The 14452-nt window shown below is 47.7% G+C and overlaps 1 protein-coding gene across 2 annotated transcripts in view; it reads right to left on the bottom strand.

Moving 5' to 3' along the window:
- The window catches only part of ALMS1 (ALMS1 centrosome and basal body associated protein), a 55053-nt gene that overhangs the window by 17068 nt on the left and 23533 nt on the right, over positions 1-14452 (bottom strand). For both annotated transcript variants that reach the window (XM_073559918.1, XM_073559919.1), the window contains exons 2-4: positions 11902-12085; positions 11705-11828; positions 9619-11506 (exon numbers count right to left, since the gene is read on the bottom strand). In XM_073559918.1, the coding sequence (XP_073416019.1) occupies positions 9619-11506; positions 11705-11828; positions 11902-12085 (2196 nt within the window). The remainder of the gene's footprint in view (positions 1-9618; positions 11507-11704; positions 11829-11901; positions 12086-14452) is intronic.

Below are 14452 nucleotides of genomic sequence, written 5' to 3'. Positions count from 1 at the left end.
GGTCGCAGTTCTGCTGGCTCTGCGGAGGACAGTGACAACAGCGGCCAGGGAGGGGCACTAATGGCGGAATGGAGGAAAATTCTTTGGCTAGTGGTGTGGCTGGTTTGGTGGAGGGTGAGGGGGTTATGGAGGTGGGTAATAGTGGTACTGTTGGTGTTGATGTGGTCACTAGTCCTGTTGCCCACCCGGTGATGGCAGAATCCGTCAGGGCATCCTCCTCATCTCCAGGGACGGCATGTTGAAGCGCCGTCTCCAGTAGGCTCTAAAGTAGGAGGAGAGATCACTAATGGTAGAGGGTAGAGAGGTTGATCTATCTTTCTGGATAGAGAGACATGGTGTCGGGGCCTTCCGAGGGCAAAAGGGGAGGATGCAGTGTGGTCCCACCCAACAGCAGGGCCGGGTATTGGGCGTAGGAATGTGTTCCGTCTTCAGTGGGAGGGCAGTGATGCATGTCCTCCAAGGTCTAAGGTTGTGGAGCTCCTGCTGAAGATGGGCTTCAAGGCAATTGAAATCTATGACTTGATACATCCCTATTCCACACCTGAGTTTGATGTCAGCTTTGTTCAGCTAGAGGGGCTTGAGCTCTTCTGGTCGAATTATGAGTTGGCAAAAAATGAGCCCGGCTGGCGACTCTTTGCCATCCAGGCGGTGTCTCGCCAAAATCAAGTCAAGAAAGTGACTGTGATGACTTGTATCGAGTCGCTTTCTTGCTATGACATCATGACGTGGCTTGGCCAATATAGAGAGGTGGTGGAAATGCCAAAGAAAAACCGTGACGAGTTTAGTATTTGATCAGGGGCCTGGACGTTTATGGTAAAACTTAAGCGTTCAGGTTGTACAGTTGCCCACATTCCATCATCTGCCTTCCTGTGTAGGGATCGTATCCTGGTCTTCTACCAGGGGCAACAGAAGCTCTGTCACAGGTGCGGCGACCCCACACACTTCAGTGCAAACTGCACTGTGCAGAAATGTGCATTGTGTGGGAATATCGGCCATCTTGCCGCATCTTGTGTGGAGATTAGGTGCCACCTGCCATCAGTGTGTCAAGAGTGGGAGAAGAGGGTTGCATTGACAATCCAACACAATGGGCCGCACTATGAACACATTTTATAAGTGGTCATAAACTTGTAAATAACTCATGAAAGAATAAAGTTACGTTAAAACCAAGCACACCATTGGTTTTCTTGTGAAATTCTCAATAAGTTTGATGTGTCACATGACCCTCTTCCCATTGAAAAAAATAAAGTTGGATCCAAAATGGCCAACTTCAAAATAGCTGCCATGGTCACCACCCATCTTGAAAAGTTTCCCTCCTCCCATATACTAATGTGCCACAAACAGGGAGTTGATATCACCAACCATTCCCATTTTATTTAGGTGTATCCATATAAATGGCCCAACCTGTAGCTACAAGACTGGTCGACACTACGGGGTCCCTGAGGCTATCCAGATCAGGGATCCTGGAGGTTGTCAGATCCTTCTACCTGCACCTCTTAGGGAAAAGGAATATTAATTGAGATGAGATGTCGGCTTTCCTGGCTGAAACCGTCCCCAAACCAGGGGTAGACCCCTCTCGATGTTTTGACAGAGATGATCAGGGAAGAGGAAGTTAAGTTGGCGATTGAAGGGCTTGCCCCCCCAAAAAAAAAAATTGCCCGGCCCAGATGGCTTAAAGGGAATCTGTCACCCCTTTTTTCAAATATGAGTTGCCGGCACCGCCATCAGGGGCTGATCTACAGCATTCTGTAATGCATTCTGTAATGCTGTAGATACTGTAAGTCCCCGATGTAACCTGAAAGATAAGAAAAAAAAGAGTTAGATTATACTCTCCGAGGGGGGGGGGGGCGGTCTGGTCTGATGGGTGTCGCGGTCCGGTGCCTCCCCAGCTTCATAAGATCCCGTCCTCTTCTTTCCTTCTTGTCGTGGCTTCTGCGCAGGCGCACTGCTCTGCCCTGTTGAGGGCAGAACAGAATACTGCAGTGCGCAGGCGCCTGCCCTGCCCTCAACAGAGTAGAGCACCTGCGCAGGAGCAACGACAGGAAAGAAGACGGGAGGCGCCGGACCAGACTGCGACACCCCTCGGACCGGACCACCCCCCCACCCCCGATGAGTATAAGCTAACTTTTTTCCTTATCTTTCAGGTTACATCGGGGGCTTATCTACAGCATTACAGAATGCATTACAGAATGCTGTAGATAAGCCCCTGATGTTGGTGCCGGCAGCTCATACTCGAAAAAAGGGGTGACAGATTCCCTTTAACATCTGAGTTCTATAAGACCTTTAAGGACGCTTTGGTTCCCCTCTTGACTGAGGTATTCAATGAGTGTCTTTCCTCGTGCACTCTGCCAAAGTCAATGAGGAGGTCTACCCTGATCATCTTGTCAAAGGGTAAGGACCCATCGTGCATTGAGAATTGGCATCACATAGCGCTTCTCAATGCAGACAGGAAGGTTCTGACAAAGGTGCTGTTTAACCGGCTGGTGAAATTTGCACCCCGACTTCTTTCGGAGGCCAAGCATTGCTCTGTTCCAGGTTGCAGCACATTTAGTGCTGTGCTCTGTGTCAGAGAGGCAGTGGAGCAGTGTAGGGCTGGACACTGGAAGGGGTACATGCTGTCAATGGAACAGGCAAAAGTGTTTGATCGGGTTAATCATGAGTACCTCTGGTCTGTCCTTCTGAGATATGGCCTGCCGAGAGGGTTTGTTGATTGGCTTAAGACCTTGTACAATGGGGCAGAGAGTTTCCCCATTTGTGAACGGTTGGATTGGCAGCTCTTTTGAGGTTGGATCTGGTGTTCGCCAGGGTTGTCCCTTGGGCGCGCTGCTGTATGTGTTTGCGATCGACCCACTTCTTAGGAGGGTGAAGCGTGGACCGCTGGCCGGGATTGGGATGGACCGGGCAGCACCAGGGTGGTGGCATATGCCGATTATGTCACTGTTTTTGCTTCCTCTCACGAGGAGGCAGGGTGGCTGACGTCAGAGGTAGATCGCTACTCGGAGGCATCCGGGTCCAAGATCAACCGGGATAAGAGTGAGTGTCTGGCTGGGAGGAGGAGATCCTGGTTTCGACCTCCCAGCCACCCTTCCAGGACCCAAAGTCTCTGCAAAAGTCCTTGGCATCGAATTTGGTCAGGGGGAATACCCCAAACAAAATTGGGACAGCAAGCTAGAGATCGCCACTCAGAAGGTGAACCAATGGAAGGGTTGGTCTTTGACCCTCAGGGAAAGGGTGAACCTGATCAAAACTTACCTGCTCCCTTTACTGATTTATCTGGGCAGTGTGTGCATCTTGCCGGAGTCTCTCTGGACTCGGGTCTACAGTTTGTTCTTCCAACTGCTATGGGGGAATAGACTAAACCTGGTCAAGAGGGAGGTTACTTACCGTACGAGACTAGGAGGGTTGGGTATGGTCAACCCTGTGGTATTCCTTGTGGATACCTTCATTAAGATGAATATTGCAAACCTCTGGAAAGAGAGGGCTCCTCCATGGGTATTCTCCTGTAGGGGATGGTTTCAGCCTTTCTTCCAGGAATGGGAGACGGGAGGGCAAGTGAAGGATCATCACACACCCCATGGACATCTTCCGGCTTACGCTACCTTGGTTCTGAAGGTAATTCGCTGGTGGGGTCTGGGAATGTGGGAGATCAGGACTCTGCCAAGGAAACTCATTGACAATAGGATTCTGTTGACCCATTTCCAGAGGCCTCTGGTGCTCAGGGATTACCCAAGTCGGGACCTTGGGATGGGTTTGCATCTTTTGAATTCTATCAGGATCCCCTCGAAGTTTTGGGACTTGGCTTGGCGCTGCTTCCATGGGAAACTGTGTGAGAGGGACAATCTGAAGTGTAGGAGCTCTGAAGACAGGAACTGTCCTCGGGAGCATTGTGGTCCCGTGCTGGAAAGCATGGACCATTTCCTGCTTCATTGTCCCTTCAACACAGAGGTGTACAACAGGGTGGGCGCTTCCATTGGCTGGTCTCGGCTGGCCGGTCTCTCCTATGCGGAGTGGGCCTATGGAGCATTCAGAGACCTTGGTGGAAGGGACCGCTGCACCTTATTTCTAGTTAGCGCAGTTGTTAGGTATCACACGTGGAACGCACGGTGCTTAGTATCGACGCAACGGAAAATCCTCCCAGTGGACGATGTGTTTAAGACCATACTCGGTGATCTGGTGAAGGTGCGCTCTCTGGAGTATGGGAGATTGGGCACACGTAGGGCCGCTCTCCTCTGGAGGGGATTTTCTTTTAGTGTGCCCTAGTCTGGTCATCTCCTTTCCTGGTGGTGGGCTGCCGCTGACACTGTAGATTTTTGTTTTGTGATCAGTATACAGTGATGTAGGGCTGCAGGCGCCGAACTTGGGCTTTGTGATTTGTGGGTGTTGTAGTGTTTGTTTCTGTATATAGTGTATATAGGGATATAGATTTGGGTGTAGGTGTTAGGTTGGGTGGTGGGAAAAGGGGGGAGGTGGGTTTACCTTGTGGGACTATGGGACACTGGGGTGTCTAGGGAAACACTGGCACTGCCTGATCTTGCCTATGGACATTGGACATGGACTGAGGCATGAGACGCAGGACCAGCTCTCCGGTCAGTGCGAGGGTTGGGAGTGGTGGGCTTGTGGGTGGGGGGTTTAGTTTAGTCTTGTATATATTTGTATAGTTTTGTTATTTCATACAGTTTATATATTTAAAGAAAAACATTTATGTACAGTGTGTATATATATATATATATATATATATATATATATATATATATATATATATATATATATATATATATAGGTCGGCTTTTGTTTATTTTATTTATTGTTTTTTTTTCTATTATTTTGTTTGGTGACCGGAAGGTGTAAGTTATTATTAGTTATTATTCTGTATATATGTATAATATGTGTGAGAGGAGAGAATGAGCGGCCGGATCAGTGTTCAGTATACGGAGTATTGTCTGGCTGATATTCCTGTTATTTCTGTTATTATTATTGTTATGTTTTTCATTTTTCTAATAAAAGATCTACAGGATGTAACTCAGGATCAGTAATGTAATGTATGTACACAGTGACTGCACCAGCAGAATAGTGAGCGCAGCTCTGGAGTATAATACAGGATGTAACTCAGGATCAGTAATGTAATGTATGTACACAGTGACTGCACCAGCAGAATAGTGAGTGCAGCTCTGGAGTATAATACAGGAGGTAACTCAGGACCAGTAATGTAATGTATGTACACAGTGACCGCACCAGCAGAATAGTGAGTGCAGCTCTGGGGTATAATACAGGAGGTAACTCAGGATCAGTAATGTAATGTATGTACACAGTGACTGCACCAGCAGAATAGTGAGTGCAGCTCTGGAGTATAATACAGGATGTAACTCAGGATCAGTAATGTAATGTATGTACACAGTGACTGCACCAGCAGAATAGTGAGTGCAGCTCTGGGGTATAATACAGGAGGTAACTCAGGATCAGTAATGTAATGTATGTACACAGTGACTGCACCAGCAGAATAGTGAGTGCAGCTCTGGAGTATAATACAGGATGTAACTCAGGATCAGTAATGTAATGTATGTACACAGTGACTCCACCAGCAGAATAGTGAGTGCAGCTCTGGAGTATAATACAGGATGTAACTCAGGATCAGTAATGTAATGTATGTACACAGTGACCGCACCAGCAGAATAGTGAGCGCAGCTCTGGGGTATAATACAGGATGTAACTCAGGATCAGTAATGTATGTACACAGTGACCGCACCAGCAGAATAGTGAGCGCAGCTCTGGGGTATAATACAGGAGGTAACTCAGGATCAGTAATGTAATGTATGTACACAGTGACTGCACCAGCAGAATAGTGAGTGCAGCTCTGGAGTATAATACAGGATGTAACTCAGGATCAGTAATGTAATGTATGTACACAGTGACTCCACCAGCAGAATAGTGAGTGCAGCTCTGGAGTATAATACAGGATGTAACTCAGGATCAGTAATGTAATGTATGTACACATTGACCGCACCAGCAGAATAGTGAGCGCAGCTCTGGGGTATAATACAGGATGTAACTCAGGATCAGTAATGTAATGTATGTACACAGTGACTGCACCAGCAGAATAGTGAGTGCAGCTCTGGAGTATAATACAGGATGTAACTCAGGATCAGTAATGTAATGTATGTACACAGTGACTGCACCAGCAGAATAGTGAGTGCAGCTCTGGGGTATAATACAGGAGGTAACTCAGGATCAGTAATGTAATGTATGTACACAGTGACTGCACCAGCAGAATAGTGAGTGCAGCTCTGGAGTATAATACAGGAGGTAACTCAGGATCAGTAATGTAATGTATGTACACAGTGACCGCACCAGCAGAATAGTGAGTGCAGCTCTGGGGTATAATACAGGAGGTAACTCAGGATCAGTAATGTAATGTATGTACACAGTGACTGCACCAGCAGAATAGTGAGTGCAGCTCTGGAGTATAATACAGGATGTAACTCAGGATCAGTAATGTAATGTATGTACACAGTGACTCCACCAGCAGAATAGTGAGTGCAGCTCTGGAGTATAATACAGGATGTAACTCAGGATCAGTAATGTAATGTATGTACACAGTGACCGCACCAGCAGAATAGTGAGCGCAGCTCTGGGGTATAATACAGGATGTAACTCAGGATCAGTAATGTAATGTATGTACACAGTGACTCCACCAGCAGAATAGTGAGTGCAGCTTTGGAGTATAATACAGGATGTAACTCAGGATCAGTAATGTAATGTATGTACACAGTGACTGCAGCAGCAGAATAGTGAGTGCAGCTCTGGGGTATAATACAGGAGGTAACTCAGGATCAGTAATGTAATGTATGTACACAGTGACTGCAGCAGCAGAAAAGAGTGAGCGCAGCTCTGGGGTATAATACAGGAGGTAACTCAGGATCAGTAATGTAATGTATGTACACAGTGACTGCAGCAGCAGAAAAGAGTGAGCGCAGCTCTGGGGTATAATACAGGAGGTAACTCAGGATCAGTAATGTAATGTATGTACACAGTGACTCCACCAGCAGAATAGTGAGTGCAGCTCTGGAGTATAATACAGGATGTAACTCAGGATCAGTAATGTAATGTATGTACACAGTGACTGCACCAGCAGAATAGTGAGTGCAGCTCTGGGGTATAATACAGGAGGTAACTCAGGATCAGTAATGTAATGTATGTACACAGTGACTGCAGCAGCAGAATAGTGAGTGCAGCTCTGGAGTATAATACAGGATGTAACACAGGATCAGTAATGTAATGTATGTACACAGTGACTGCACCAGCAGAATAGTGAGAGCAGCTCTGGAGTATAATACAGGATGTAACTCAGGATCAGTAATGTAATGTATGTACACAGTGACCGCACCAGCAGAATAGTGAGTGCAGCTCTGGGGTATAATACAGGAGGTAACTCAGGATCAGTAATGTAATGTATGTACACAGTGACTCCACCAGCAGAATAGTGAGTGCAGCTCTGGAGTATAATACAGGATGTAACTCAGGATCAGTAATGTAATGTATGTACACAGTGAGTGCACCAGCAGAATAGTGAGTGCAGCTCTGGAGTATAATACAGGAGGTAACTCAGGATCAGTAATGTAATGTATGTACACAGTGACTGCAGCAGCAGAATAGTGAGTGCAGCTCTGGAGTATAATACAGGATGTAACTCAGGATCAGTAATGTAATGTATGTACACAGTGACTGCACCAGCAGAATAGTGAGAGCAGCTCTGGAGTATAATACAGGATGTAACTCAGGATCAGTAATGTAATGTATGTACACAGTGACTGCACCAGCAGAATAGTGAGTGCAGCTCTGGGGTATAATACAGGAGGTAACTCAGGCTCAGTAATGTAATGTATGTACACAGTGACTGCACCAGCAGAATAGTGATTGCAGCTCTGGGGTATAATACAGGACGTAACTCAGGCTCAGTAATGTAATGTATGTACACAGTGACTGCACCAGCAGAATAGTGAGTGCAGCTCTGGAGTATAATACAGGATGTAACTCAGGATCAGTAATGTAATGTATGTACACAGTGACTGCACCAGCAGAATAGTGAGTGCAGCTCTGGAGTATAATACAGGAGGTAGCTCAGGATCAGTAATGTGATGTATGTACACAGTGACTGCACCAGCAGAATAGTGAGTGCAGCTCTGGAGTATACTACAGGAGGTAGCTCAGGATCAGTAATGTATGTACACAGTGACTGCACCAGCAGAATAGTGAGTGCAGCTCTGGAGTATAATACAGGAGGTAACTCAGGATCAGTAATGTAATGTATGTACACAGCGACTGCACCAGCAGAATAGTGAGTGCAGCTCTGGAGTATAATACAGGACATAACTCAGGATCAGTAATGTAATGTATGTACACAGTGACTGCACCAGCAGAATAGTGAGTGCAGCTCTGGAGTATAATACAGGAGGTAACTCAGGATCAGTAATGTAATGTATGTACACAGTGACTGCACCAGCAGAATAGTGAGTGCAGCTCTGGAGTATAATACAGGATGTAAATCAGGATCAGTAATGTAATGTATGTACACAGTGACTGCACCAGCAGAATAGTGAGTGCATCTCTGGAGTATAATACAGGAGGTAACTCAGGATCAGTAATGTAATGTATGTACACAGTGACTGCACCAGCAGAATAGTGAGTGCAGCTCTGGAGTATAATACAGGAGGTAACTCAGGATCAGTAATGTAATGTATGTACACAGTGACTGCACCAGCAGAATAGTGAGTGCATCTCTGGGGTATAATACAGGACGTAACTCAGGATCAGTAATGTAATGTATGTACACAGTGACTGCACCAGCAGAATAGTGAGTGCAGCTCTGGAGTATAATACAGGATGTAACTCAGGATCAGTAATGTAATGTATGTACACAGTGACTGCACCAGCAGAATAGTGAGTGCAGCTCTGGAGTATAATACAGGAGGTAACTCAGGATCAGTAATGTAATGTATGTACACAGTGACTGCACCAGCAGAATAGTGAGTGCAGCTCTGGAGTATAATACAGGACGTAACTCAGGATCAGTAATGTAATGTATGTACACAGTGACTGCACCAGCAGAATAGTGAGTGCAGCTCTGGGGTATAATACAGGATGTAACTCAGGATCAATAATGTAATATATGTACGCAGTGACTGCACCAGCAGAATAGTGAGTGCAGCTCTGGGGTATAATACAGGATGTAGTCCCCAGTTTACATTAATAGAAACTTGTCATGTTCTCAGAACCACAAGCTGCATGTATCAGTGCCTGGGTGATTGCAACTAGGTGTTACTCTGACAATCAGGGGTCGTGTGGTCTACCACTGCCCCTGGCTGGCTTCTCCCTGCACCCCCCTCCAGCTGACAGGTCTCTCCTGAGTGTGTACAAATGGAGGCATGTGGGAAGAAGCCAGCCCTGGACCAATCATGTCTCTACCTATGGTCTCAAGCAGGCTTTCAAACTATGTTTACTCTGCAATGGTGCAGCAATTCCTGGATGAAATCGCGGAGCCAGGCTCTGATTCCTGCTGCCCATGGTTCAGTCAGCATGATTCTAGTGACAGGTTCCCTATGACACCTCTAAGAACATGCTACTTACAGGTATTCTCTCTTCTATGTCGAGCTCCTCTTTTCCAGACATTTCTTCATCGTTCTCTCCTCCGGTCAGGTCACGTTCTTCAGAAGTCAGAGACCTCAGGAGCTTCTCCTTCTCGTGGCGACTGGAATGAGAGCTACTGTCGTAATCTTGATCCAATGAGACATCACTGAACTGATCCACTGTTACAAAGCTGCATTTCTGAGTCATTGATTTCTCTTCTTCTCCTCTATGTGAATTGTCCTTAAGTCCTGATGTCATTTGCCCGGCAGGAATATCATGGCCTCCATCACTTGAACCTCTGAAGTTATTTTCCACCCACTTACCAGAGGCTGAAGAGGAACCTCTATGTAGGATGTGGGATTGTGATATTTCAGACTTGCTCATCTCTTGAGCTTCTTCTACGGGTTGTCTACCTGTTTTCAGATGATCTCTTCCATGTAAGATAGAGTTGTAAGACTGAGATCTGGTGATGGTGGAGGACGACTCTTTCTCCGCCACACTCAGGTTGGTCATAGAGGATGTGGCCTTGAACGAGGCGGAGAGCCCTTTCTGTGGTGCGGTGGTACTTATTTGTTTAGCGAGCATGTGGTTCAAGGTATCGGCCACGGCGTTATAAGCCAACTTTTTCGGAGACACTCCAGTTAAGCCACGAAGAACCAAAGCATCAAATGACTGGTGTGTATTTGTATTCCAGGCTCCGACCTTCTCGATATAATTTAGACTTGGCAGAGACTGAATTCTCCTTCTTTGTGGAGATAATGACCTCTGAGAGTCGCTGCTCTCAGGATATCCTTGGCTGCTCTGGATAGATTGGGGTACAACCGAAGGAGCGACATTATGGCGAGATGTTTCAGTGGAAGACTCCTCATGTAACGACATGTCAGAACCGGTCAGCTTGGCTTTGATTTGCTGTATTCTACCCGAAAGCAGTTTCCGATTCATTGTGAAGATCCCAGGTGTCGACTGGGAGATGGGATGGGGTATTCTGCCAAGAAAGGAAGCCTCGTCCACTGGAGTATTTCCTGCACGTGACATATCTGTGTCTTTATGCCCCCGTTCTATGCTACCACGAGAGGACATGCTTAGCTCATCCACAAGGTGCTCTTGTACCGCTGTGTCTTCTACCTTGCTGGTCGCTTCAGTTTGGCTTTTCTTGAGTGCTGAGGTGCTTTCTAGTATGATGGCCTCGTTCCTGCTTATGGTAGCATCTGATGTCTCTCTCTCTCGGTATCTATGCTGGATTTCAGAGCAGAGCTGCTGGTGGAGAGCTGCACTCAATGGCCGGAGCGTGACTCCAGACTGGTGTCGCTGGCTAGATTCATTGAGATCTTCTGTTTCTCTCTCGACGATCTCAAAATCGATTTCACTAGAGTCTCTAAATACCTCTTCTGCTAATTGTTGAGAAGTTGTCCTGGGATCAGTGGTGCTAAGGTTCTGGATTACTGGTTCATGCTCCTGTTTCATCACATTGATGTTTTCTGACCCCTCAGTGGAGGAAGACTTGGAGGAACGTCTGGAGGATCTCCCACTGATGCTTGCCATTCCCACCTCTTTCTCCAACAGCCCCAACAAAACAGTTGCTGGAGCACTGCAACCCAAAAATGAGCGGTCTTCATCCCCCAAACCCCTGTCTGGTTCAAAGATAGCATTGGGTGAGGTCAGTGTCAGGGCTGATGATTCCACCTCCTTGACTCCACAGATTAAAGGGCGACAGCCACCATTATCTCCACCACCATCCAAGTTGGTCCTCGTGTAACTCTGGGCCAGAGAGATGTCGTCTCCCTCTCCATGGTCCATCGTTATCTCTTTACTGGCAAGCTCCACCGCGTCACTCATCTGCAACGACTTCGATTGCGGTCCAGGGAACTCAGACATGTCTAGTGAAGCTCTGCAGAGATACAAAGCACAGAAAACATTACAGGTCTTAAGTTGTTGTATTTAGTGTCCCTCCATTACTGGGCGGACATAAGACTGTGTGTGCACCCTCTGAGTGTAATTATAGATTTCTCCCCAAGGTTAATGCACAAGCAGATGACATTTTTTAAAGCCCAAAAAACTTCTCTATTGTCCCACCTCCATATTTTACCTCAAAGGAGCAAAGTCGTCCATCTGTGTCTTCTGGAACAAGGTGTCTTCAAAGAACCCATGTCCTGTAGAAGCGTCCTCGGTTAGAAGGGGCAGGCAGGGAGACAGGTGGCTGTCCTGGACCTCTGTCAGATAAACACATACAGCCATCACCACCTGCATCTACCTAGGAGAGAGCCGTGTGTAACTGCTCCATACCCAGCTGTAGTGAGTGCATCAGGCCCAGAGAGAAGCTCCTCCGCAGCTCAGTGTCCGACAGCAGAGTTCCCTCCTCCAAGCTTGGGAAGTCAGTGTGCTCCCCGCGGGTGACTGTCTCACTAAGTGTTGGGAAGGCAACGCTGCAATCTTCCTCTGCTGGGAGCTGGTACCAAGACTCGACCGCCTGGGTGACATTGAACAAAACAGAGATCAGTCGGTACAGCGGTGCGCAGCACATACTGCAGGGGGGGGATCAGTCAGCATACAACATGAAGTATAGAGGGTGCGGCACAGACTGCAGGGTGATCAGTCAGCATACAACATGGAGTATAGAGGGTGCGGCACAGACTGCAGGGTGATCAGTCAGCATACAACATGAAGTATAGAGGGTGCAGCACATACTGCAGGGGGGGGGATCAGTCAGCATACAACATGAAGTATAGAGGGTGCGGCACAGACTGCAGGGGGATCAGTCAGCATACAACATGAAGTATAGAGGGTGCGGCACAGACTGCAGGGTGATCAGTCAGCATACAACATGAAGTATAGAGGGTGCAGCACAGACTGCAGGGTGATCAGTCAGCATACAACATGAAGTATAGAGGGTGCAGCACAGACTGCAGGGGGATCAGTCAGCATACAACATGAAGTATAGAGGGTGCGGCACAGACTGCAGGGGGATCAGTCAGCATACAACATGAAGTATAGAGGGTGCGGCACAGACTGCAGGGGGATCAGTCAGCATACAACATGAAGTATAGAGGGTGCGGCACAGACTGCAGGGTGATCAGTCAGCATACAACATGAAGTATAGAGGGTGCAGCACAGACTGCAGGGGGATCAGTCAGCATACAACATGAAGTATAGAGGGTGCGGCACAGACTGCAGGGGGATCAGTCAGCATACAACATGAAGTATAGAGGGTGCGGCACAGACTGCAGGGGGATCAGTCAGCATACAACATGAAGTATAGAGGGTGCGGCACAGACTGCAGGGTGATCAGTCAGCATACAACATGAAGTATAGAGGGTGCGGCACAGACTGCAGGGGGATCAGTCAGCATACAACATGAAGTATAGAGGGTGCAGCACAGACTGCAGGGGGATCAGTCAGCATACAACATGAAGTATAGAGGGTGCGGCACAGACTGCAGGGGGATCAGTCAGCATACAACATGAAGTATAGAGGGTGCGGCACAGACTGCAGGGGGATCAGTCAGCATACAACATGAAGTATAGAGGGTGCGGCACAGACTGCAGGAGGATCAGTCAGCATACAACATGAAGTACAGAGGGAGCGGCACAGACTGCAGGGTGATCAGTCAGCATACAACATGAAGTATAGAGGGTGCAGCACAGACTGCAGGGGGATCAGTCAGCATACAACATGAAGTATAGAGGGTGCGGCACAGACTGCAGGGGGATCAGTCAGCATACAACATGAAGTATAGAGGGTGCAGCACAGACTGCAGGGGGATCAGTCAGCATACAACATGAAGTATAGAGGGTGCGGCACAGACTGCAGGGGGATCAGTCAGCATACAACATGAAGTATAGAGGGTGCAGCACAGACTGCAGGGGGATCAGTCAGCATACAACATGAAGTATAGAGGGTGCAGCACAGACTGCAGGGGGATCAGTCAGCATACAACATGAAGTATAGAGGGTGCAGCACAGACTGCAGGGGGATCAGTCAGCATACAACATGAAGTATAGAGGGTGCGGCACAGACTGCAGGGGGATCAGTCAGCATACAACATGAAGTATAGAGGGTGCAGCACAGACTGCAGGAGGATCAGTCAGCATACAACATGAAGTATAGAGGGTGCGGCACAGACTGCAGGGGGATCAGTCAGCATACAACATGAAGTATAGAGGGAGCGGCACAGACTGCAGGGGGATCAGTCAGCATACAACATGAAGTATAGAGGGTGCGGCACAGACTGCAGGGGGATCAGTCAGCATACAACATGAAGTATAGAGGGTGCAGCACAGACTGCAGGAGGATCAGTCAGCATACAACATGAAGTATAGAGGGTGCAGCACAGACTGCAGGGGGATCAGTCAGCATACAACATGAAGTATAGAGGGTGCGGCACAGACTGCAGGGGGATCAGTCAGCATACAACATGAAGTATAGAGGGTGCGGCACAGACTGCAGGGGGATCAGTCAGCATACAACATGAAGTATAGAGGGTGCAGCACAGACTGCAGGGGGATCAGTCAGCATACAACATGAAGTATAGAGGGTGCGGCACAGACTGCAGGGGGATCAGTCAGCATACAACATGAAGTATAGAGGGTGCGGCACAGACTGCAGGGGGATCAGTCAGCATACAACATGAAGTATAGAGGGTGCAGCACAGACTGCAGGGGGATCAGTCAGCATACAACATGAAGTATAGAGGGTGCAGCACAGACTGCAGGGGGATCAGTCAGCATACAACATGAAGTATAGAGGGTGCGGCACAGACTGCAGGGGGATCAGTCAGCATACAACATGAAGTATAGAGGGTGCAGCACAGACTGCAGGAGGATCAGTCAGCATACAA

Source organism: Dendrobates tinctorius, unplaced genomic scaffold, assembly GCF_039654945.1.
Source record: "Dendrobates tinctorius isolate UK_male_01 unplaced genomic scaffold, ASM3965494v1 ptg000282l, whole genome shotgun sequence".
Lineage (NCBI taxonomy): Eukaryota > Metazoa > Chordata > Amphibia > Anura > Dendrobatidae > Dendrobates > Dendrobates tinctorius.
This window is presented reverse-complemented; position numbering and strand designations above follow the sequence as displayed.